General features: G+C 42.0%; 1 protein-coding gene across 8 annotated transcripts in view; it reads left to right on the top strand.

Annotated features, from left to right (window-relative positions):
- The window catches only part of TCF7 (transcription factor 7), a 142,003-nt gene that overhangs the window by 83,178 nt on the left and 31,732 nt on the right, over positions 1–27,093 (top strand). For all 8 annotated transcript variants that reach the window (XM_048491240.1, XM_048491238.1, XM_048491239.1 and 5 more), the window contains exons 4-5: positions 13,140–13,272; positions 18,802–18,892. In XM_048491240.1, coding sequence (XP_048347197.1) covers positions 13,140–13,272; positions 18,802–18,892 — 224 coding nt within the window. The remainder of the gene's footprint in view (positions 1–13,139; positions 13,273–18,801; positions 18,893–27,093) is intronic.

The raw sequence follows: 27,093 nt of genomic DNA, 5'->3' as shown, positions 1-27,093 counted from the left end.
CATTTTCTTTGCCTTGAAATACACTTGTGTACGAAAACAGTTGCACAACTGTATGCAAGCTACTGTGCATCATGGGATGGAGGGGTTGGCTTGTCATGTTGTTGTTGTTGTTGTTGTTGTTGTTGTTGTAGATTTCACAGCTGCCAGATCTTTAGCTGGTTGTTGGCCTTCATTACAATTCGAGCCTCACCCAGAGGCCTAGGAAGTTGTAATGTATCGGCGTAGTATTCGTGCGGATCCCATTATCATAATCATCATCTATCTATCTATCTATCTATCTATCTATCTATCTATCTATCTATCTATCTATCTATCTATCTATCTATCTATCTATCTATCTATCTATCTATCTATCTATCTATCTATCTATCTTATTTATTTTGTATTCTGCCCTACACCCAAAGGGCTCTGGGCAGTGCACAGTAAAATCATCGAACAACAAAACAATGTAAAACAAAATACAGACAATATCATCAAAATACATTAAATACATTAAAATCCCTTAAAAACAGTAGCAGCAGTATAACTCACCGCACATTTATAGACGGCATCCAATCCCATACTTCCGGGAGAGGAACAGCAAATTGCCAGAAATGATAAAACAAAACAGATGGTACATGAGAGCGTAAAGAGGAGGTGGACAGTACGCAGCCATCCTCCCCAAAAGCCCGGTGGAACAGCTCAGTTTTACAGGCCCTGTGGAACTCACCAAGGTCCCGAAAGGCCCTAACAGTTGGAGGGAGAGCGTTCCACCAAGCGGGGACCAGGGCCGTAACCTTCTGTTCCCCTCCAAAGAGGGTTCTGTTGTTGGGCGCTATTTTCTTGTTGTTGTTATATATTGAAACGCTGTGTTTTAATGGGTTTTTAGTTATTTTAATGCTAATAGAGCCGTGATAGGCCTGATCCCCATGCCACACTTGCTGGCTCTGGTCCTGGAGGAACGAGGCAATCCACTGAAGAACTGTGCCCCGCACCCCAGAAACGACCAGGTGGTGGGTCAAAAGGTTGTGATCGACCATATCAAAAGCTGCAGTAAGGTCTAATAAAACCGGCAGCGTCAATCTGCCTTGGTCAAGCTGCATGTGAAGTGTATCCGTGACAGCGACAAGGATGGTCTCTGTCCCATGCTCAGCACAGAAGCCGGACTGGATGGGATTGAGTGCTGATGTGTCCTTCAGAAAGCTCTGAAGCTGCTCCAACACCACTCTCTTAATTACCTTCCCCAGAAATGAAAGATTCGAAATGGGGCAGTAATTGGCCAGATCACTGGGATCTAAAGATGGTCTTTTTAAGAGTGGGCAGACCACCTCCTTCAACCCCCCTGGAAACACTCCTTGCTCAAGGGAGCAGTTGATGATATTCAGCAGGTGGGGGTCGTAACTCCTCCCGGCACTCTCTAATTAACCAGGAGGGACACGGATCCAGAGGACAGATAATAGATGTAACAGCAGCTAGGATCCTGTCGACATCAGCCTCAGCGAGCAGGGAAAACTGGTCCAAACAAGGACCTGAAGATGGCAATGGAGCCTCCAGTTTGCTAATTGTAGCAAAAGTGGCAGGAAGGTTGTGGCACAGCGACGTGACTTTGTCTACGAAAAAATCATAAATGTCTCACAGCCAAGGTCCAATTGGGTATTTTTAGAACCCTCGGTTAACGAGGAAAGCGACCAAATAATATGAAACAATTGTTCTGGGTGAGAGTGAGAGAGGCGAAAAGATCCCTCTTCGCTCTCTTCGTCTGCATCTCTTAGGCTTTCATAAACGTCCTATAAGATGTTCGCGCAGCCTCACCACAAGACTTCCTCCACACTCACTCTGGACGTCTGAACTCTGGTTCCATGCAGCACAGCTCCTCAGTATACCAGGGAGCCAGCCAAGAATGAGGGCGCAGAGGATGCCAGGGAGCAATCACCTCAATGGCATCAGAGAGCCTGCAGTTCCAGTCCTCCACCTGTTCTTCAAAGGTGCCAGCAGGCTCATGGTCCCGCAGAGCATTCAGGAATCCAATAGGATGCATAAGTCTCCTCGAGCCGGCATAAATCAGCCCGTTGCCTAGACAGGGTTGGTGCGGCAAGTCCACCTGGACCTTCAGAGCAAGTCCACCTGGACCATGACACTCTGTCAACAGAGGATACGACCATGTCCACTCCTGACCCAAAGACCAGATCCAAAGTATGACCAGCCTCATGAGTGGGGCCAGAATTTATCAAGGAGAGTCCTAGCGTTGCCATGGAAGACACTAGATCCACAGCCACTAAGCATGAGGTGTTGAAATTATGTGGGACATCTTACTAGTGCTTTGCCTGTGACTCTGAATATGGATATCGCTGTTGTATGCTAGATCTCTATTTGCTGACCCAGCACCTCATGGAATCAGTCTGTATGTCATATGGAGGCTCAGTTGTGCATAATAGATCTTATCATTCTATTTATGTACTCATTGTCAGAGCAGTAGCTTATGTCTGCTGCTAATGTGGTCAGAGCAAATAGCATCAAAGATACTTCTCCAGAATTCAGGCGGGGCAGCGTGGGAAGAAGCCAGCAGTAATAAAACCCTAAGCGTAGGTGGTATTAACTTTCCCTTATTTCCTTTTTGTTATGTTGGTGGGCTAAACGAATCTGACCATAGCAAAAGTGAGAAAAGAAACAGTCCACCAAGCACTGAAATGACTAGCTGTTGATTGCAGCATGTTAGCAGGTTGAAAGGAGCAAATGAAGTGGCAGTTGCTATGTTCTGTGAGATGTGCATAAGCAATCTGAAAGTTAAGTTTCTTACATATGACCTTCATCTTTCTGTGCAACATGTACTAAGCTTGATAAGTAGACGTAGGCTAGTGACTTAAATGCAAGTAGCAATGGCTGTAATGTTTATATCCCAAAACTACTCATGGGCAATTCCATGCTTTATATCTGCAGGTCCTCATACTTTTATTTACTATTTACTTATTAATATTGGTATCCTTTTCAGTACAGGGGAAACACACCATCTATAATAAAAGCACAGTGTTACAGAGAGCTCAGCCTCTGACAGTTCTAATTAGGTCCTTTGGTTGGCCAATTGCAACTGCCTGCCAAGGTCCAGCACTGTGGATGGTTTACACAGATCTTTTTTAATGAAGTGTGACAATGGCCCACTCTGCACGGGCCAGTGAAGCAGCTGCACACTGGGATAAATGACCCCGGTGCATCCCCAGGGCCAATCATATGCTTCCATGTGGGCAGCCCCAGAGCTGCCATTTTTCACAGAGGCACGTCCTTTTTTTCGAACTTACCTTCTCTTCCCTGCGCAGCTCCACAGGGATGAGGTGACACGCCCCCATGGCAACGCCTCAGGAGTCAGAGGGCAGGAGGCATGTCCCTCCGACCCCCGAGGTAAGGTAAGAAAAGGTAACTTCAAAGGGAAAGGGCGTGCCTAAAAGCTGCGCCTCACACCTGGTGCCGTTCACTCGGCACAGGGGCACAAAGGTGTTTTTTTTAAAAAAAACAACTTGCTAGTTTAGAGAATTTCAAAAATACCGGGGCAGGGGGGGGGGAGGACGGTGCTGCCTCATTTTGGAGGCAGCAACCATGTGAAGCTCTCCCCCCAACCAGTGTTTTTACCTGGCCTGCACTGGCATTGTTGGCTCATGTGGAGTGGGCCGATGAAACATAATGATTATCTGGAAAAAAATGGCCGATCACTAAAGATCATTTAATACCTTTAGAATCTTACTTGCTTTTCTGAATACATCTCAATCAGATAAGACATCAGTGACACAGGCTTGATCCAGATGCAAACTATGATTTGACATGATCATGAGCAAATGAACCTGAATGGATGCACGATCTTGTCTCCTGTGTTGTCCAGAATTTCAGTATTTTCAAATAAAATGTTATGTCCAGTTTTGTTTAAGACATGTACTGCAACTGCAGATTTTTCCGGATGGTTAAGCCGACAGTAATGATTATAATTTTCTTCTGAATTCTTAGTAATGTTTGTTTATACTGTTTATATTTTGATTTTTTTTTGACGATACTTGTGTAACCCATGCCATTTTAATATTTTTCTGAATGCTTGGACTTTAAGGCCTAGGGAACAGGAGCTTACTGTGCATGTGCAGTTGGTATGTTTGCTCATATATTACCAATTGCAAGAGCCCCACCCCACTCAGTCAATCTGACCTGCAGCAGGAGAGGGAAGGTTCAGAGTTTGACTGAGGGACTTGATTATTTTCTTACATGCCCAACCTGCTGAAAGACCTGCAGCAGCCAAAGCCTCCATAGAAGAGTAGATGCCCCCCCACACACACACACACACACAAATGTTCCCTACTAGGCCCTTCAGCTCCTAAGGCCCGCCCTATCTGAACCAACTGAGATTTAAAAAGGCAATAAAGGGGGGAAATCATAACACTTGAACACCAGGTGTTCAGGACCTCAGAGCATTTCACTTCTGTCTCCACTGTGAAAGATTTTGTTCTTGCATGAGAAATGGAGCTGACAGACTTGCTACCCCCTCTTTAAAAATAGCTGTTTTAAGGCTAGCAAAGTGGGAAAGTTTTTGAATGTGGTGACTAATCTAACTCACCACTGACTTAGTTTATTTGCCTGCGTGCTGAGAACCACAATGATCATTTACTAAGCAGCAGCAAATTTGTGTACAGTGTTTAGTTGGTGAGAGTGCAGAACTAGTCATATCAAAACCAAGTTGGGGTGTTTCCACACTTGCCTCACTACTGACCAAAGATTGCTGCTAGGACGCTGCAAAAGGCTTGCATGTGTTATGTAGAAGATGAGATAAGGCTGGGAATATTACTGTACCAGAAGTGGTATAATCTAACCACTTTGGGGGGCACAGGTGTATACTATCTTTCTGGGCTCCTCTTCTGATGTATTGCTATTGTGGAGCACCAGCAATACCTTTAGCTTCCTCTCCTGTTTGTCAATGGGGTAAAAAAAGAAAAGAAAAAACCCTTTACTCTTCTGACATGATCGAGACTGTCATTGTTGTATGCTGATAAAATTGGTAAACAAGTTTGTAAAAATGATTAAGGTTGCTTAACCCAAACATGTGCTGAATTGTCTGCATTTCTGTCCAATGAAAATAATAATACTTCATGCAGAATACCTATAGATATAGTTTTCCACAGTAGCTAAAAACCTATGTCTGGGAGATATCACTTCATGCTGCAGATTGGCATTCCTATGATTGAATTCTCTTCATGCCACAAAATGCCCTACACATCGAAAACTAGCAGTGACATTGTACACTGAGTTATGGCAGACGAAGCCTGTTAAAAGTGAAGTAGATGCACTGTAAACATAAGGGAAAAGTATTCTAGGCCTTGCTTCTCTGTGCTGTTAGAATTTCTATTTCCAAACATTGTTTTGTTTTTGTTTTGATTCAGTATGGAAGAATATTCTACCTAAGTCATTTCCTCATTACAAATGTCTGTTCCAAACATCATTTTCTCATTGCAAAGATCAACTAGGGCATTGATAGAAGCATCAGCCATATCAACAAGAAAATCCCCTAGAACCATCAGAAAGCTATTCAGATTCATCTGATTCCAGGGGCAGATAATTTTAATCGATGCCTTTTCCCTGAAGGGTCTTGGAATTCTTGTGAGTCTAAACCCTAGCAAATACTGATCTGTCCATGTGACAAAGGAACCATCATCATTTCCTCTACCCTCAGATCACTTTCATCCCAGATCACTTTCACCAAGAAAAAAATGTATATGTTTCTAAACACATGGATACACACTAGGGAGCTACAGCCCTCTTGCACAAACATGCAATTTACCATACATCTCCCCATATGAAACTCCCTCCTGTGAACATGGAAAGATGGCTTATTTGAATTAGACCATTGGTCTATTAAAATCAGTAATGTCTGCACCAACTGGCCGTGGCTCTCCAGGACCTCAGGTAGAGGTCTTTCACCTCACCTACTGATCTATAGCTGGAGATACTGAGGATTGAATCTGTGACCTTCTGCATGCCAAACAGAACCATGTGCCACAGAACCATGGCCCCTCCCAATATGTGAATGAGGATGTGGATGAACTGAAGGTCCTTTTCAACGGCGGGCCACTCACAATTTATGGCACTTACAGTTGCACATATTGTGTTCATAGGGTAAATATCAACTTGCCATGTCAATTGTACAGTTCGCATGGCCATTCTGCCCAAATCTTGCCAAATCTTCTTCGTCCAGCAGTATTTGTGGGGATCCATCTTGAATTGCTGATCACAAATGGAAACCACAGTTTTTTTGAATTGTGAAACCATTACAAATATTCTTAATGTGGGAGTCATGCATGCAAATGCATGCAAATTTGTAATTTATACTTGTGATGAACTATTCAGACATCTTGTTCATACTGCAATTCATGCCACAGGAAGAAGAAACTGAGTATGAGTTGAGTTGTCCATTACAGATAGCCCAGAAAGGCAACTTACTAGCATTTTTCTACCCTGGAACCAGAGGCGTAGCCCCTCCCCGTGGCGCCCCCCCGGCCCCCCCGGTGCCCCCCACACACATGGCAGCCCCCCCTACAGCACGTCATTCCACTTACTTTTAAGAAAGGAGCAGGCTGAAGAAGCCTGCCTGCTTTGCCTGGGCCTGGTGGGAACTACATTTCCCAGGAGCCCCTGGGAAATGTAGTTCCCACCAGGCCCAGGCTTCTTCTCTGGAATGTTCCATTCCTAAAAGTTAGTGGGGGTGTGCCATGGGGGGGCGCCGTGGGGGGGCGGGGGTGCCGCGGAAGTGGGGTGGGGGGAGTGCAGGGGCAGGGGTATTTTTCCGCCCCCCACGTGACCAGAATCAGTGCACCTGGTGCGTTGCGCACCCCCCCTTCCTCCCCCTGGTGACTTTGCCACTGCCTGGAACTGTGGTGTATGGTCACTTAAATATCACAGGGTTCAAAGATGCATAATAGGTGTAACACTGCTGACTAAAATTGTAATCCTGAGTATCTTAGAATTATGGCAAAACTAGCATTGTAATGTATATTGTACTATTTTTTTCTTCTTTATAGTAGATATGGAAAATCATAGTCAGAAAATCCTACTGTGCAGTCTACTGTAACAGGATTTGCAAGGGTATAGAGAATCTCTTCAGCCACTGAGGTCATCTCAGGAATCAAAACAAATGAGTCACAGAAGCTAACTAGATAAAGTTATGTAGAAAGTGCAGCACAATCAAAATAATGTGCAGTGAGGAACCAAGTACATTGGTAAGCAGGTTATAGGAGCTGCTTGGGTTCCATTTATGGAGGTCGTTCAAAGAGGAAATCTGAAATACCACTTGAGAACACTGAAAGTTTCTATAGAGGGTTAGCCTTTTTAAAAGGATACCTCAAATGCAAATTAGACCGCAAACTGTCTCCCATGTAGCCATCAGGAAATTAAGCTTCGTTTTGAGAAGGTGCATGGTTTGCTGGATTAGTGATTCACTTTTGTCTTTCAGCTAGCTGGTTTGTTCACTTATGCTGGAGGTTTCGTGTGTTTAGCTTTTGTTTTAAATTACTTTGTATTGTTGAAATAGCTGTGGGAGCCCTTAGGGGCTCAGCATTTCTGGGATATAAGTATAAAAATAGTAGTGTTTAACTAAAAATAAACAGCAGACATTTATGGATTAGCAGTTGAAATCTGACTTAAATATTGTAAGTAGTTCCATAACATGCTGTGCAGGATGCTTAAGCAGCATTCCAGGCAAGGAAAGAAATCTTTTTGGGATACTTGTAGCAATTTTAAAGCATTTCCTAAGTGCAATGCCAAGATATTGTTTGGCATCCTGTATAGGTAACATTTTAGACCTTTTTGATCACCTGTTTGTTAAATAGGTTTTTTTTTTCTTTAACGGACGTATACCATAAGAAAATTATGACGACTTGCAGTCTGCTTTTACCTCATTTGGAACACTATGGAACACAATTTTCTGAAATGATCCACTTAAGGATATCTGTGTGGATGCTTCTGTAGATTACTGCCACCACCCCGTTCCCACTTCTTAGGGCCAAACTAAATGTTACAGCACCCATAGGTCTGACAAATGGATGCTGAAGCCATTTTATAGCTGAACTTGGTCATTTAAAAAAGAATGTGAGGGACTGATCCTGATTGGGGCTGAAACATATCTGGGCCTGGCCATCTTTCCCTCTTCCCCTGTGCCATTTCAACAGTAATGAGAGGCTGTGTTGGCGCTTGAAAAGGCTTGTGGGTAGAGGGAAACAAGATTATCTGATTCTGCCACACTGTGGGCCTGGTCAGAATTGGGCATTGACAGCATTTTTAAATGGCAGAGTTCAGCTATAAAATGGCATTGGAGTCCACAGGTTGAACTTGTGGTCTCGTTTGACCTTTACTATTTCCACTTGGAACTGGAGCAGCAAATGTTCTTTGCCTCCTCAGTTCCAGGAATGTTGAAACACTGCCTAATGAGCCACCCATGCCCAGTAGGACCATGGAGTCTGGGAAACCCTAGTGGTCACGCCTGCTTGGCACACTGTGTTTGAACAATGATGGAAGAAGCATTGGTTCCTCCAGCTCTTGGGCAGTGGTGGAATAAGGTGCAGACAGAGGCAGACTGCTGGTTGCTATGAGATATCAGAAAAGGTGGAAGCAACTGTCTACCCAGTTCATTACTGAGGGCCACAACATCACCTTGTCTAATTTATAGAACTGACCTTAGCTTGATTTCTTAATATTTTTTCCTCATTAAACTCTGGTGGGATGTTCTGAAAATATATGTTCTGTGGTATGTGTATGTGGATCTTGAACACTGGGTCATAATTGTAACTGTAATGTCTAGAGTTCAGTCTCTTTTTCTTAGTAGGATTTCCAAATGAAGTCATTAATAAATAACCCAGCTGTTCTAGGGAAGCTGTCTTTGGAGAACCACAGAGTAGGATATTCTAAAGTTTAAACAATGTTGGTACTAAAATGATTCTGTGAATCCCTCCTCCTCCTCACTGATATTAATATCAGTGTTGCACTACCACATATTCTTGGAAATTTTGCTTTGGATTTGCCTGGATTTAAGGCAAATCTCAGTATTAAAGGAACTGAAACTATACTTTTCCCAACCCCAAAGTGAGACCTTTCAGCAAGATAATTAGCTTCAAATCATTTGAAGAGGGAGTGAAGTAATTCTGCAGTCTGTGCTATAGCATGATAGCCAAAGGTGACAAGATTCAGCAGAGACCAGAGAGGCACTCTCAGATTTATCCGAGGTTAAAATGGGGAAAGCACTGAATATTTTTGGAAGCCCAGTTTTGATTATTTTCTGTTTTACATTCAGGTGTCAGGTAATCATTCAAATAATGTCCTCTTATTATATATAGAATTAAGCAAGATGTATTTATACACGGTTTGAACGGGGAGGAGGAATTGTTACTCCCTGAACTAAACTTTATTCAATGAAAGTGCATTGGACCATTTTCTCTATATACTTATTCTTCCCCTGACAGGTGGTGTTTATGTGTCTTAACTCCCTCCCCGCCCCCCGCCCCCCACCAAAGCTTTAAAATAACTGAATTTCTTGAGACCTCTATCAGAAAGTTTACAAACACTGACACAGTTTTCAGACTTGCAGTTATGTTTCCCAGCACAGACAGACAAACACACACACCCTGCACAGACCCTGCTTTGACAGAAATTCACCGCAAAACTTGAACGCCTAATGTCTGTTATGTCATTTGAACCCTGTGGTTAGAAAGGGTGCATTTCTGATTGACTGTGGTAGTACCTGCTTATCTCCTTTTTTAAAAAAAAGAAAAGAAAAGAAAGAAATTATGCGTCTGGTTAGGGGGAAAAAACAGAAATGAGATTGCAGGTGTGTGTCCACAAGCAGTTTGGAACTGTGCCAAGCTGTTAACCTCTATATATTGCCTGAAAGCTCAGAGTGCCAATGCTAAGTCACATTGAAGTACACAGGGAAATTTTCCTTGGATCAAAGCCTTAGCAAATTAAAGAACAGTCAATTCTGCCAGCCAAGAAGAAGCACGTTTAGGCTGATTTGTAAAGAATGAGAATTTGTAGGGAGACAAACAAGAACACTTTTCTATTTGACTTGTATATTTTGCATCTTTAATCCAGACAAGTGAAGTAATTTAGGGATCACATAGGTATTTTTGTTAATTTTGTAGCTGTAAGCATTTTAAAACATAAAACCTCTACATTTGCAAAGTTTGCAATAAAAAGGCTGCAGACATTGCAAACTCTGTGGCATGGAGCCAACGTGCCGTAGTGGTTACAAGTGTTGGAAGACTCTTGCTCAAATGCCGAGTCAGGCTGTGAAAACTCACTGGGTGACCTTAGGAAAGTCACACACTCTCAGCCTATTCTACCTGACAGGGGTGCTGTAAGGATAAGATGGAGGAGAGGAGAATGGTGTGAGCTGCCTTGGGTCCTCATTGGAGAGAAAGGTGGAGTATAAATAAATGTAAAAAATAGTTTCACAATTTGGTTTGCTTAGGCACTGCCTGCCTACTGACTCTTCCTGTGCTCCCACTCACCAGCCTCTACTCTGCCCACCACTGCTGCCACCTGCTTGTTTGTTCACTTGCCGCTCACCCACTTGCTCTCCATAGCCCGTGCCAGCCCTCCCCCTCAGAAGCAAGCAGGGCCAGGTGTGGGCATAGAGCAGTATCAGCACTCTCTCCATCCCATCCACAGCTGTAAGAACTGCACACTCTCAAGAGGATTAGCCCAGATTGGGGGTTTAAGGCGAACCATGTCCATGTCGTGAGGGCTGTGTGGGAAGGCATGCATGCTGCCACCCAACCCTGAGACAAGCTGCGCACCCTGCATGTCTGTGTGTCTCTGTGAGGGAAAGAGCACAAACAAGCAGGGCCAGGCATAATACCCGCCTGCCTGCCTGCCTGCCTGCCTGCCTGCCTGCCTGCCTGCCTGCCTGGGCTTTCTTGGTGTAGTTGCCAGGGATTTGATGGCAATGCCAGGGGCAATGAGTCATGGGGGCCCAAGCTCAAAATGTGTTGCCAGGAGGGAGGCAGCGGCTCCGGGGGGGGGGTCAAAACAAGACAGGGATGGGTGTCCTTCTGGGACCAGTCAGCATTCCTGACCTGCCTGCATCCTCTTCCCCACCTAGCCTCCCACTTGGTCCAGCCACCGCCCAGATAGTAGCTCTTTGCTCTTTAGGTGGGGAGCAGGGTGCAGCTGAGGGATCATGGCACCCAAGGTGAGCTCCAGGCACTATTTTAGTTTGATATACCCTTGCTAACACTATCCCATGTAGCATGTAGCTACATTCCCTGAAGCAGTGACTAGTTTGTGCTTCCTGGGATGTGTACACTAAGCAAAATGCATTCTATGAGACTGTCACACATGACAAGAGACATGTAAGTAGGATTAGTATTATGTTTGAAGCAGCCTTTAAATTCTGGATTTAACACTGAATAAGACTTCTGTGTAGACAACACTTGTTGTTCCTGATCTGTAAGAGTGGCTTCGTATTTGAGTGACAAAACTTGATTTTTTCAGCTATGGGGAAGTAAGTGTCAATTTAAAGGCAATTGTGGGCAAGTATGAAAAGGTAGGAATTCTTGAGGCAGTCAAGGAGGCTTATGTGTGAACTTCTCTAAAAACACTACAACCATTTACAAGTTTTGTTATGTTGGTGAACCATCAACTGTTTTCTAGCTAGTCTTCCAATGATCTGTTTGGCAAAAATAACCTCAGAAGGGTTGTCATAAGCCTTCCCGTTTTGGTGGCTGTACTGTTTTCTTTATCCTTTAGTGAGTAGGAGGGACCCAGAAATTGCATGTTATTCTTCTTTGGCACTCTACCCTCGGGCCTTTTAGCTAAGCTGAAAGTTGCATTTCTCTAATGCCGTTTGTCCTATGCAGATCATTTTGTAAAATGAAATTGCTTCATGAACCATTGATGGACCCTATTCTACAACTGAAGTTCATTCTTTTGCACTGGACCTATCAGCCTCACAACCTCTGAGCCACAGTACACAGTACACACCCTAATATTCCTGTTTTCCCAGGAATCCTTGCTGCTAGTCTCAAATGATTTTATCATTTCTAATTCAGTTGCAAATTGAATACTTCTTATCATATTTCTAATCAGCGAGTTCCAGTTAGAAATAATAATAATAATGACTCTTATTTGCTGTTAGGCCATATTACAATGCTAATATACACCTTGGAGCCAGGAATTTTGGCAGTTTTCCATTTGCACAGTGATTCCACATATCATAGTTGTTCTATCAAAGCTACATTTGCATGGGTTTATTTCATAGCACTGATGAATAGTTGAAGTCCTGCAGCCATATAAGTTGAGCTGATCGTGTGGATCTATGAGTTAGCACCCAAACTGGGAGAAAATCCACTCCATGGAAGGTCCTATGAGACTGGGCTTGTCCACAGTGTGGCAGGCATTTAAAAAGTATAGCAGTGCCTTGTAAGGAATTCAGGAACAAGTTATTCACATAGAAAAGGAAAGCATGTAACAATCTGTAGTCCAGGGAATATTTGGTCTGCAGGCTAGCCCGATCACATCAGATCTTGGCACCTAAGCTGGGTTGGGTTTAGATGAGAGACAACCAAGGAATTTCAGGTTTCTGTGCAGAGGAAGGCAAACAATTGCAAACCACCACTGAATGTCTGTTACATTGAAAACCATACAGGGTCTCTATAAATTGGCTATGACATGACAGCACTTTACACACACATGCCTATATCACCTTAACATTCTTATAGTAATATGCTGCTGAAAAGTTGATGTGTTAACTGAATGAGCATTTCGCATGAGATAATTGTATCATAAACACAATCTAGGCACTGGAAGCACCTGAAAGACTTTGGCAAAGTGCATGTATTTGTGAATCATTCCCTTGATAAATTTACTGTAATTCATTATCATTCTAGCGATCTCACTAACAAAGGCAGAGCTAGACAGAGTCGGTACTGCTACTTACACATAGCCTGAAGTGTTTACTTTCATGTATTTATACTGTTGGATTCACTCTTCCTTGGGTGATCTGTGAAGATGTCTCTGACCTGGCCAGCCATTCTTGAGCTTGCTTAACTATTGTGAGAATCGCTTTAGGATGTCTGTTTTTTTCCCCTGGATTATTAAAGCTCAACATTGTTCAAGCTTCTCTCCCCCTAATTTATATTTTTCAGTCCAACAAGGTTCCCGTAGTACAGCCGTCCCATGGTGTCCATCCACTCACCCCACTCATCCCATACAGCAATGAACATTTCAGCCATGGCTCCCATTCGCCACACTTGCCAGCTGACATCAACCAGAAACAAGGTAACCAAAATTCTCTCTACCCCTTTTGTGTTGCTTGGGGACTAAGGGTAATTTTAGAAAAATATATGTATGGGAAAAAATGTGTTGGGCTTTTAAGTACATTAGAATTTATCCATATCTCCATAGACTTCAGCATCAGTCCCTCAAACATTCACCCATTCAGTGGATCCTATCCATTTTGCATATTACATCAAGCATGCTTCCTTGATAGTTTGATGTCATGTTCTATGTACATGACCCCAGTAATTTTGCAGGTTTTAGTTTATTTTATTATTGGAGAACCTTCAGGGGAGGCCATTGTGGATAGAGGAGTGGTGGAAGAGTACTTAGTTCTTTCCCTGGTGGATGTTTCTTCTCTCCAGATGGTTCCTAGCTGTTTTTCCCCTTGCAGGGCTCAAAATGCACGTTTACAAAGATCAATATTATTTGACCCCACTGATGGAAAAGTGAGTTGGAACAGGAGTTGATTTGCACTAGAGAAACTGCACACAGGGAAAGGGTTAAGCACTTCAGCTCTGAATTCTTCGCCACTTCAAATTACCCCCTTCCAAATCCTCCCGCCTTAAAAATAAAAGTGGTACTCTAGTACATACATTCCCTCTTGAGTACAAGGGTCAATTTACACAGATTGATGTGGTGGTGGTCAACCAAGCATATCTGGGGTGAGTTATGCACACAGTAAGTGCTTATGTGATTTCCACAGTATGAGCACAATGCCTCTAAATCCACATTTATTGCATTACTAGCAAGTTGCCAGTTGTGAATTGAGCAATGGTGTGGTTCCATTCACATTTGTACTCATGGTTGTAAAACCACCTTACCAACTGGAAACTTTATCTTTGGTAATTGTAACACTACCTGAATGGCTTCCTGATCTGTCCAGTTAGACATGGTCTGGGCCAGAAGTATCTGCTGTTTAGTTCCATGCAGTGTTTGTAGGGCACTGAAATCAGGAATGTGCTGCAAGATTGGGACTACTTCTTTTGTCACTGCAGACTACTATCAGGTCCATTTCTTAGCTCAAGAGCCCAAACAACCACATCAGGTGTAACAATGATGCAAAGATGCCGACGCACTTCTAGAACATCCTGCCAGCCAGATCTGATGTGGGCAATGGGCATCTCTGATTGTCTACTTGCATTCAGATATGAGAGAAGGCCACAAACTTCTTGACCTTCCTGGCTGTTTTACATCAACTTTCATTTTGCATTACTGTGTAAACACAACTTGAGATGCATAAAAAGTGTTCTGCACACATTGGTTCTCCTTGGCTTGTCTGGAATGCCTACATTTTCTGTAATTTAATTATCAGTCATTGAAAATCAGTAATTATCAGTTACTGATTCTTTCCCCCCACTCCCTCCAAACTCTTGTGTGGCAAAGTACGCTGCCAAACATTGGAGCGGTTGACAAATGTAGCTAATATGCTGAAACTGAATATTATCTTGGCTAATTTATACCAATGCAAATTCTTAGACTTTTTCCCCCTCTAGCTTTGGAAGATTTTCATTTTCCTGCTCTCTACAAATCAAAAACTTTCTTCAACGTGTAGACTCTTAGTTGCCAGATTACCCACCAACCCTTCAAAGTAAATTATACTGAAAAGAAGAAAAACATTAGCAAGTTATAACCTACAAGAAATTCAACTAAGGGCAAATATCCAAGTCTGACAGGAAGCAGTGAATGAGGATGTTTCAAATCCTGCTTAGCTCTTTTGGGAATATAGCACTGTGCACCTTATATCCAACTGTCCTTGAAATTATGCATGGAAAACAGTTTCATTACCATTTGAAGGTCTGTGAATGTTTCTGTGAATGGACTTGCCCTGAGGGCTCCTTTCCTTCAACCAGTCATTGAAGTTAAAATTGTAGCCAATACCATTGACAGTAATCCAATATGATTCTCTTTTAAGGGTCTATAGCTGTGGAATGTTTTGTTGACTGGACATGTCCCAAAATATATCTGTTGAATTTTTAATGTCAAGGCTTTTTGTTTAAGAGAGGGAAGGCTTCTTAATTCAGAGTCGCTGACTAGCAATGCATTAAGACTGGACATTTTTCCCCCTTGCTCCATCCAATTGGAGAGTAAAATCATTATATGAGAATTCTGGAGGCGAATAGCAATCATTGCGTAAAAATTCTGTGCACCTTATCATATGAGAACTGAAAGCCATGCAGAGTGTATCAAAAATCTGAAACCTTCCCACAGGAATCAGCCCCTCAAAATGAGAATGCTACTACACTCCATGCTGCTTTGGATTTTTGTGCAATAGGTGGACCACTACAGAGTGCCTCTTTTAAGAAGGGCTGTGTCCACACAGATATTTTGCTCTGCCTTGGCTTTTTTACTGAAGCCCTTTTTTCAGGAGCATCTGTATGATGTTGATGATTTGTCATTTCCATCTGTTTTCCCTACTATATTATGATCTTTCCCAAATCTGCTTTGATATAATTTATTTGGAATGCTCACAGCTCATGGTCATAGTACCTTTGGATGCCATGCAGATGGAAGCCGCACATTGGCACTGTTTTCTTTGCCTCAATTCCTGTTGTGCTCATTTTCCCCACACACACTGGAGGGACTTTTCGGACTTTAAAAATGGTAATAGCCATGTCACTATGAGAAAGCTTCTGTATGGACACCTTATTGCCACTGAAAATTCCTGTGGCTTTGCAGCAGCAATGAAATCTGCATGAACCCAACATGTTATAGTGGTTAGAGTTTCAAACTGGAATCTGGGAAACACGGGTTTGAATGCCCACTTTGCCATGGAAGCTTGCTGGGTTATCTTGGGCCAGTCACATAGCCACATACTCAGCCTATCCTACCTCAGAGACTTGTTGTGAAGATAAAACCAAGTAGAAGAGAATGACGTCAGTCACTGTGGGCCCTTATTGGGAAGAAAAGTGAGGATACATCTGAAGTAAAATAAATATCAAAGATGCTTTTGCATCAAACATACTGATGATTGACTTTCTATAAATGATTGACTTTCTACTGCTCAGCAATAGAGCATGTGACTTGCCTGCAGAAGGTCCCAAGCATAGTCCCGGGTATCTTCTTGGAGAAACAACCTGGTTTCAGCTACCACATAGCTCTACAGTATTAGCAGTCATCTGTTTCCACCCAAAGAAAGAAGTTATTCATATGATGACAGTTTGCCTGTGAGAAACCAGCATCACAGATCATGTACCCCAGGCAGAACTTCCTTATCACCTCAAATTCTCTAGCGGAGGCTGTTCACATGTAAAGAGGGTGAGGATTCAAGTGGCATATCCACAGTGCTGGATTTAACTGTAGACTTTGCCAGCTGAAGCCTAGGGCCTCAAAATCTAGGGGGCCTCTGGCCAAGGTGTGTAATATTTTTGACAAATTCCTGCTTATCCCACAAAATGTTTACAAAGTTTGGTTATGGTAAATGTTTTTCACAGTGTTAATTTTAACATTTATGTATTTTTTCCCTATCATTACAGTGTTTAACAATAACATATTATATCCTTTAGAGGAGGAATTGTGAATTGCAGAATTTTAAACACCTGTCATCATCCTTGGCTTTACTCAATTTTGTTTAAAACACTCTCCCATTGTGTGGGTGGAAGATTGGGAGATGCCTCTCAAGTGAAATAGCCTAGGCCTCTCTTCATCTAAATCTGGCACAGCATGCATGTGTGTGTCAGACTCCAAGTTCTACCTACACTCAGTAAAGTGCATCAAAGCTAAGATCCTAAAGAAAAACGAAGAATTATACAAGAACAAAACAAATCATTTATGCTAATGGAACATAAAAGGACAAACTAGTTAGAGATAATCTTTCTCGACTTATTTTGTTATGAGGGTAAAATGGAGGAAAGAAATATGTCACCTTGAGTTTCTTGAAGGTAAAAAGTTAATAGGCAGATAAAGCTGGAGAGAAGGCAGGGTGGAGTGACCTGATCTCATCAGATCTCAGAAGCTAAGTAAGGTTCGTACTTGGATGGGAGACCACTAAGGAACTCTGCAGATGAACGCAATGGCAAACCACCTCTGCTTCTAACTTCCCTTGAAAGTACTTTGCTGGGATCACCATAAGTCAGCCGTGACTTGATGGCACTTATGTACATTTGTAGATTAAATTCCTGTCATATATTGTATGTCCAGTGAGACCAATACTATCCAGATTCTGCTTTTAACCCCATGACAATCATCTGCCTTCGATGTCATTTTTGTACCTGAATACTTAGTAATTATATACCATGTTCAAAGCATGTCCACTTACATTTTCCTTCTAATCCAGATAGGATAGGCCTGTATTGAGGGAGGGGTGAGATGCAGGGAAAATTCAAGTCTTATTGAAGGTCATCTAGGCTGTTTCTGCAAGGCACAATTATACCTGGTTGCAATTGGTATCTTACAGTCCAGGTCTATTTTATCCTGGTTTCTCCCCTCGCGTGGCTGCCTGTTTCTGTGAAGGAATCGAGTGAAGACCGGGAGGAAATACTCCAGTTTGTTTTGCGCAATCCCGAGTCTTCTGTATTTACACTGCATGCATATCTACACATTCGCAAACATCCCCAGCGTCCCGCGTTCTGGTTGGCTGTTGTTTTGTGGTGGCAGCTTGAGTGAATGTCTCCACCCTGCCTTTTGAATTGCTGGTGCATGCCTTTACACCTACTTTACACATCCCATTTCTACTCACGTTTTCATATTTTTGGGGAAAACGAGAATCCCCCCCCCCCATGATATGCCCACTAACATTTGTCCCAAAGTGCACATTTCCCTAGCTATGCACTCCAAGCAACCAGTATATGGACAGAAAAGAAAATAGGGACATTTTGGGACTCCATGCCTGATTAACCCAGGCGAAATGGCACCTGGTCGATACCATGAGCAGAAAACATGCTTGGGGGAACTTTTCGGGAAGGGCAGGCTGCAGCGGTTGGTGGCTCAGCAGGGTTGAAAACTGACCTGACATTAGGTGTGGAGATCAGGGGTGGGTGGCAGGGTGGGGAGATCAGGCTGCTGGGTTGGAAAAATAAACTGGTTCTTCTCCTGTGATGTTTGCACAGTAGCAGGTTTGACTATGGATTTTTGAAAAGAATTGCCAAATTGGTGATTTTTGAAAATCCCGGGATGAGGGAAATATCATGGGGCAAACCCACTTTAGGACTGTGGACCATGCAAACTTCTTGACCAAACTGGGATATTTCCCTTGCTCAACCCAGGATATTTGGACCATGCAGAGACGACCCTAGTTTGTGATTTGAACCAAGGAGTTCCCAATTCTCAATCTGGATTTTGTTATCCCTCTCACTTTCTTAACTGACTTCTTGCAATTTTCTTTGAAGAAAAAGAACTACACAAGAAAGGCTGAGATTATATGTTCTGTAAATAGGAGGCTAAGCATGTAAAGTGATTCTGATCATTGAGTGCTAACACATGTCTTTTTGAAAATATCTGACTATCCATTCTGTCTGTTCTTAAGGCAGCTCGAAAGTTTTAAAAATATTCTTAAAAGTTTTAAAATACCCAAATATTTTGATTCTTTGTCAGGTGTTCACCATCCTGCTCAAACATCAGACATCCCTGGTTTTTATTCCTTCCCTCCTGGTGGGGTTGGACCAATAACACCTTCAATGAGGTGGTAAGTATTCAAGGCCTGTCTTGAGGAAACTGGTGATGACCGAATTGTGTTAACTGATCACCACTCTCCTCCCTGCACTATCTGAAATTGTGCATATACACATTCCAGTATTTTTTTCTTAAAATTGCAATGCTATCTTTATGTTGTTAATGTTGTTTCTCCACCTAATTTGGATCAGTGACTGCTGCACTGGAACTTGATACAGAATCCAGAAAAGTGGACAAGACTGCATCCCCAAGTTTGCTCTGGGGTCACACCTCTATTTTGTAGAATGAGTTCCTGGGAAGTGTATGGAAATAGGGGTGCTCCATCCTCCCCCTCTCTCCCATACACTTTTAAAAACCTGAAGTGGCTCTGAGAATGGAATGTTGGCAAATAATGCCCACAATGCCATTTCAGGTTGGAAAAACAGCACAACGGGAAGGCAAGGGCCCAGTTGGTCTGAACTAAAAGCTGGCCCCTACAGTGCTGTTAAAAGAAGTTACTTGATGGGAATTTTTCTACAAAATGGAGATGCATCTCTGAGGTGAACTTCCATCTCCTTTGGCCCTATGTCAGCTCTGTGCTGCTACTCTGAAATGCTATTGGTGAAGAAGAACATGATTCGTCACAAGATTTAGATTCTGCTCATCTAGAGCAACAGCATGGCTATTATGAAATTCTAGTCCTAAAATACTCATTTCCTATCTTATCGCAGAGTAATAATTATTCCAATGTCATCTTGTTATATGTGTAAAGGAACAAATCTAGAGATGCAATTACATTTTTCTACCCTTTCGAAGGAGGTTACTGGCATTTTACCCATTTCTTGGATGGAATTGAGTTTGTAGACTAGAGAAACGAAGAGCGAGACTGTTGAAATACATTCAACTATACAAGAAAAAAGAAGGGGAAAGAAAACTCAACCCAACTAAAACACTTCTGTGAATCCAGAATTGAGATCTTCCCATGAATCAGAATTTTCAAAATAAGTCCACCCAGTTTATACTAAATTCCTTGAAATCTGATCAACTGTACAACTTTCTCACTGTAAATACTTCTGCAGTAAACCTTTCACAAAAAGTATTCCAATTGTGTTACCTGATCAGCAGGATACATATGTTTATATAGTCATTTTACATGATTATACATCTGTTATTCTGGGGGAAAAAAACTTCAGCAACTTCTTGCCAAAACACATTTGATGGTAAAATTATTTAGTCTGCTGTTAACTGGTTGAGGAGGTTTTGTTAATGTGCTATCTTTCATATGCATATTTTAGTGGATTTATTAAATGTTTAACCTCCTTCATAGATTCACTACCTGTTCTTCTTATCCTTTCTGGTTACTTGATACATTCAACTTTTTGACCCCTATTTAATTTCTTAATAACCCCCATCACATAGTGATTTGATGGTTGAAGAATTCTATGACTTATAATGTGAGATTACAGCCTATGTAGATTCTTTGAGTTGATTCACACTGTCATAAGGTGGAAGAGTCACCAGAAAACTGCTTGTCCTCTGGATTTCTGTGATGAAATAGTCTTGTGAAATCAGTCTCATGTAGTTGAATCCAAGGCTATAGTGTCCTGGAAAAATGCTTATTCTCTTAGAATTTTTGTAGTCTCTTGTGATCTTACAATTTAACTTATGATCTTACTGTATTGGGTAGTTTTACAAGACTGTATTACCATGTGAATATTGAAGAGAGACACCCTGTGCACAAGACACCTCCACTCATTGACTGAATGCATCTTCATCAGAATATGACTGGTACATGATCATAGCAACAGAAAATAACTTACCAGTTTCTCTAGAGTGATTTATTCAATTCAGTGATAGTGTGTATTCAAGATTTTCTAGTGTGTATTTTCTTCCTGACCTGTAGCAATGTATATGTATTGTTACTGGTCTTAAAACTGGTCTGCACAACTTACGGCCCACTAAGCCAGTTGCAGCCCACCGGGCATATATTGTGTGGCTTTACAGATGCTTGATGTCCTCTCAGTTTTTATATTCTGAAGCAGGGAGAAAGACAGGATGTTTTCAACTGCCTAGTGAGCTGCCATATAGGAGGCAGTGTCCAAGCCTGTCTTAAAACAATATATTTAACCTCCAAGAATAATAACCCTACACAGTGTACTAATGGCAGGGGCAAATTTGACATTAAGGATTTGTGTTGACAAAACTGTGGCATAGACATATTAAGTGATTTATTTGTGTTTGGAATTTGTCTGCTGCCTCTGCAGAGTCCTTACTGCAGACAGATGCAATGAAACATATCCCAGGACAATTTTTTTTGGTTTCACATAAGCTGAATCATGCACTTTGCAACTGGATTGCACTACATGAAAGGGGAAAATTCACTTGCAGAGGATCCTGAAAGCTCATTTAAGCATGTGTGAAAGCTCTCTTTGATATGTTCTAAACATTTATACACAGAGAAGTGTGTAAAGACTGCAGCTTTAGATTTTTTTATGAATAGTTGTTCCGAAATGAATCTGTTTTATTATGTCTGTCCTGAATTTTCTGCATCTTTGAGTGATGACTTAATGCAAGATACAAAGAAAGAGGTGTCTGTAGAGGTGCCTGAAGGAACTGTGCCTGAAAAGGAAGGAATTGGAGAAGGAGAAGGAATGAGTCAAGTGCAAACCTCCTGCCAAAAAGGGGGGAAAGGATCATAACCTTTTTTTTTCCAAGGGAATAGGTTCTTGTTCTCAAGTGCTTTGGGTTTGATGGGTGATTAACAGCTGCTTTGGCCTTTTGGCTTCCACTGTGCCTTCTTGTCAACTTCAACCACAGCAGTGAGGCAAATACTTAGTAGATCATAAAAATTAAGCACTATCCCAGAAGAAAGGCATTTTAGCTATATCTTATCCATAGCTAATGTAGGCTATTTCTCCATGATTTCTTTGGTTCCATTCATTTTAAGCAAGGCTAGGAACTGATACTGAGAATACAAATGCAAGCCTGTATAAAATGCACACATTTAGAAAACATTTTATAGAATTTTGGATTGGCATCCAAATGGCATGATCCAAATGGTTCAGCTTGGTGGAGGTACATGAATCCTATGGACACAGATGTATTGGACTAATGTAACAGCCTTCAAGAGGGATTTATGGTCAGATGTGCCACTAACCAAAGTACCTGGCTGGCTGGCTGGCTGGCCCCTGGGTAGATGGCCAATTCCGCACCCATGGGAAAAATAGAGGTCTCTGCTTGGGGGATACCTTATGAATGCAAAAAAAAAAAGTATTAATAAAGTCAGCATGGTATAGTGGTTAAGAATGGTGGACTCTAATCTGGAGAACCAGGTTTGATTCCCCACTCCTGCACATGAGTGGCAGATTCTTATCTGGTGAACTGAATTTGTTTCTCCACTGCTATACAAAATGCCTGCTGGGTGACCTTGAGCAGTCACAGTTCTTTGGAACTCTCTCAGTCCCACCTACTTCATGAAGTGTCTGTTGTGGGGAGAGGAAGGGAAAGAAATTGAATCTGGCCGTGAAAGCCTTCGACAATATATTACAATGATTGCATGATGTGTCCAACATTTATTCGAAAAAATATATATCCTCACCAGCATCGGGATGTTTCACACTCCACACAGTAATTTTAATTGGCAGGTTGTAGTTGAATTTCCACAGCAAGCCACAAGTAAAGTGTAAACCAACTACATCCCTAAACATGCCCCAGGAAGTCTTGATTGAGCTGCAATTCCACAGTGTTATGGAATTCCTACACAAAATATTATGACCTGTAGCGAAGTGCAGGAAGCCCATATATAGATGATAATAGGTGATGGTAGTACATGTAGAATATTTTCGCTGTATGTGCTTATACTGGAGAGCCCCAATTAGCTGTGAAGACATATGTGTTATTTAGAGGTTCTTACAAAATACACATTTGTGCATCATGTGAAGTGCCCATGAAGAACAGGTATAAGTGCCCCTTTGAACTGCAGATTTTGTATACAGTCCTAAGAAAAAATATTCTTGGTTAATGCCCCAGTAAACTCTGTAGGGCATAAACATTTAGGGAAACATTTGTCCCCCATTGTTCTGAGAGGGTTTTTACTCTCTCTGCCTGTGTTTGCAATCCAAATGTTTCTCAGCATAAATGGTTTACCTCATCACTCCAGTTGCAGTTGGGGTTGTCCAGAAGCATGTGTAACTGGTGTTCTCAAACAATTAATTCGAAGAATTTTTTTTGCCATCTCATGCTTTGCAAAGCTTTTGGCAGCTTGAACAGTGTTGAAACGAGTTGTGGAGGAGAAGGAAGGCTTCAGAGCCTCCATCTGCCAAAACAAGCTCTGTGGTATGCAAGTGGCTCTTAAGGTTCAGTGTTTTGGAATGAGGCTGACTTCAAACACAAAACAGTCTTAATACAGGAAGCAGCTTTTCCTTAGCAAGCTGCCTTGCAAGAGTTCAGCAAAGAATGGCTTTTGTACCTGCCAAGTATTTTGGAGAAGAGGCACTTTAACAAGTCTCCCTTTAATTAGCTAGTATGGCAGACAGGAACATCATGTAAAAATGACTTACAGTCCAGTTCGGTGAGCTTTATAACTGAAGCCTAGCAACACACCTTGCCTAAAAAGCCTTGTAAAATGTGTGATTTGCACAACAGGCCTGCTGAACTAGGCAACGATTTAGGTGGTGTCAGTTTCATTGTGATTTTTCTTCCTGAGACAGTGTTGGATGATCGCTTTTAAAAAATATTAACAAAGGCCATTTTACCATCCTGGGGTGATTTAGGAAAGAAAAGAAAGAAACCTTTCACGCTGAAAGTTCAACAATCAAGAATTGATTTTGCAATTGAATTAATTTGCATGTCAGATTCATTGTAGTGAAAACCTTGACTGTGATCCTTTATTTGAGTATCTTGGCCTGTGGAGTAGTGAATGTCACTTTAATGCTAAATGTTTTCTCACTTCCAAGGCTCCAAACCTTAAACTTCAAAGCCTGTTTAGGTTTCCTGATCTGCTGTAGCAGTTGTCTGGTTCTTGAAACATTTATGTACTTTCCGGTTCTCCAAGACGGAGAGGTGGTCTATATTGCAGGTTTTTAAACAGACAACAAAAAGCTCAATGATAATAGCTTTAGGGAATTCCAAGGGCTCTACATATATCATGGGTCTGCAACCTGCGGCTCTCCAGATGTTCAAAGCCAATTGGCCTTGCTGGCAGGGGCTGATGGGATTTTTGGTCCATGAACATCTCGAGAGCCACAGGTTGCAGACCCCTGAATATATCATTCCAAATACCTTTACAATAATTCTGAACTGGACGGTCTAGGCTAGCCTGCTCTCATCAGATCTCAGAAGCTAAGCAGTGTCATCCCTGGCTGGTATTTGGATAGGAGACTCCCAGGTTCTTGGCGTGGAAGCAGGCAATGGCAAAACACCTCGGCAGACAGCAGTCCCTTTTACCCTCTCCTCCGGGCAGAGGAGTAGCTAGGGAAAATGGAGCCCGGTGCAAAATCTGAATCCCCCCCCCAATGGGTGGCTGCTGTGATGCTGGAATACACCCCCAAACAGCATCACTTTCAATGGTGTTTAAATTGGGAGCCCAGATTCTCCTTTTAAATCCACCTTAAAGGAACAATCTGGGGTCCCCAGTTAAAACAACATTGAAAGTGATGCTGTTTTGGGGTGGATTATCCCCCACCCTAAAACAGCATCACTTTCAGTGTTTAAACTGGGGACCTCAGATTCTCCCTTTAAATCCATGCCGAAAGGGGTAGATTTAAAAGGAGAATCTGGGGAAATTTGGGGGGTGCCTGCTTCAGGGATTCAATTGTTAGGCTAGCAGCGCCAAACTTTCAGGGTATCTTTAGGAGACTCTCCTGATGATCCCACCCAGGTTTGGTGAAGTTTGGTTCAGGGGGTCCAAAGTTATGGACCCTCAAAGGTGTAGCCCCCATCTTCTATTAGTTCCCATTGGAAACAATGGGGGATGGGGGCACCCCCTTTGGGAGTCCATAACTTTGGGCCCCCTGAACAAAACCTCACCAGACCTGGGTGGTATCATCAGGAGAGTCTCCTAAAAAATCCCTGAAATTTTGGTGCTTCTAGCGGCCTAAAAGCTGTGCCCCCTGAAGGTTAAAAACCGAAAAACACTAAAAAATACAAAAAAACCACAAACTAGGGCAGAGCTTCAGACATGTAATGGGGGGGGGGGGGTTGAACCTGGGAAAAACCCCTTACCTACATCCTTGGCTGGAGGTATGCCTCATTGCATTTTTACAAGGGTCCATCTTAGGTTGCTAATCTATTATATGAAACTTGAAAGTTCCACTTACCATCTGGTCAAATACTGTTACTGGTATTTTAAGAAGGACAACTGTCTTCAAGTTCCTGGTGTTTGTCTGTTCCTTACAGCAACAAATTTTCTGATTTATTAACTTCTACTTTATACTCTTTGCCATCAATTGAGATAGTTAAGCTCTGAGAACCTAGTAAAATTTATCACCAGTTGTTTAAAATAGATCTCATTTGAGGTGTCAAAAGAGCTACTCAGTCCAAATGTTCAGTCTAGTATTCTAAAATCGAGAAAAACAAAATATACTCTAAATAACTAATGGATCTCTCTAATGCCATTCTAAGGCATATACCAACCTCCATTTTCAATCTTTCCCTGTTGAGTATCTGTGGCAGATTTCTGAAACTCCCGAGGGATCAATTATTATGCCTTTGTGGTCTTGGCCAGCTGGAAGATCTAGTCCACTGTATTCTGCGCTGTTCTCTTTATGACACTATTCGTTGCAAACTTCTCACCCAAATCTTGTCAGAATTTACCTTTACCTATTGGCCAACATTTTCCCTATACTCACCATTAAGGCTGCTGCTTTTTAAAAAAAAGCTATTATTAGGAAGAAACTTGTAGCAGCCCATGATCTCAAAGCCAAACTGTAGATGACATACATGATATTTGGATCTTATTGTATTTAATTATATGCATGGTGAGGCATTGTTCGTGACTGTAATTTTTTATTTTAATGTACTCTTTGTGACTGTAAAGACCTATGACTAAGAATACATGCTGGATCGCATAAAAATTCATTTGCTCCAGCATCTCATTTTTCACAGCAGCCAGCCAGATTCCTCTTAGAAAGTTTCAAGCAGGATATGATGTTCACACTTATGATATTCAGCTCACTCTGGGTTGGGGAATTCCTTGAAATTTTGGGTTGGAGCTTAGGGAGGGACCTCAACGAGGCATAATGCTATTGACTCCACCCTCCAAAGCAACAATTTTTGCCAAAGGAAATGAACTGTATAGTCTGAAGATCCGTTGTAATTATGGGAGACCCGGGCCCCACCTGAAGGTTGGCTGACTCAGTCTAGAGCCTTTACCTGTTTGTCCTGAGTGTCTGGGGTTTGGAAATATAGGCCTTCTGCACTTTAGAGTTCTGAAATCATCCACAGTGGCTGAAATTAGCCACTGAAACCATCCATTTGTCCACTTTATAAAAGCTTTCTGAGTTAGTGGTCATCACATCATGTGATAGTAAATTCTATAAATTAATGTTTATTGAATAAAGAACTACTTCCTTTCCTCTAAATGTATTTCTGATTAATTTAATTAGGTGACTCCAAACCATATTAGTATTTATAGGGTTGGATGCTGGTAAGTTTTTTGTGGGTAATAAAGGAAGGAGGTGTTCCCATTGACCACTGAAAGGATTATGCTGAGGATCATGGGACCTCCATATACAGAGAAACTGGGGAACAGTAATTAAAAAAACCCAGGATTTCACATCTGGAATTATGTACACACAAAGTTTCCTTATGCTGAATTGGACCACTGGTCCATCAAAACCAGTATTGCCTACTCAGACTGACAGTGGCTCTCCAGGGTCTCTAGTAGAGGTCTTTCACATCACCTACTACTTCATCCTTTAAGCTATAGAGATGCCAGGCCTTAAACCTGGGACCTTTTGCATGCCAAGCAAATGCTCCATGACTGAGCCATCGCTCCTCCTATTATCAAATGACTTACATAAAATTTGTCAAGATATTTGTTTTGAGCTAGTAAACTTTGTCTCAAAAACACTTTCCTATTTGCAAAAGGGAGAATAATTTGTAGTAGTTTTTCCACTACTTAAAATTTCAATTTTTTTCCATTGGCAAAATGGGACGGAAATATGTGGGGGTCCAGAATTTTCTAGATTTCCCCCCATTGCCTTCATCACTCTCTTATCAATTAATTTTTCCCTT

Source organism: Sphaerodactylus townsendi, linkage group LG03, assembly GCF_021028975.2.
Source record: "Sphaerodactylus townsendi isolate TG3544 linkage group LG03, MPM_Stown_v2.3, whole genome shotgun sequence".
Taxonomy (NCBI): domain Eukaryota; kingdom Metazoa; phylum Chordata; class Lepidosauria; order Squamata; family Sphaerodactylidae; genus Sphaerodactylus; species Sphaerodactylus townsendi.
This window is presented reverse-complemented; position numbering and strand designations above follow the sequence as displayed.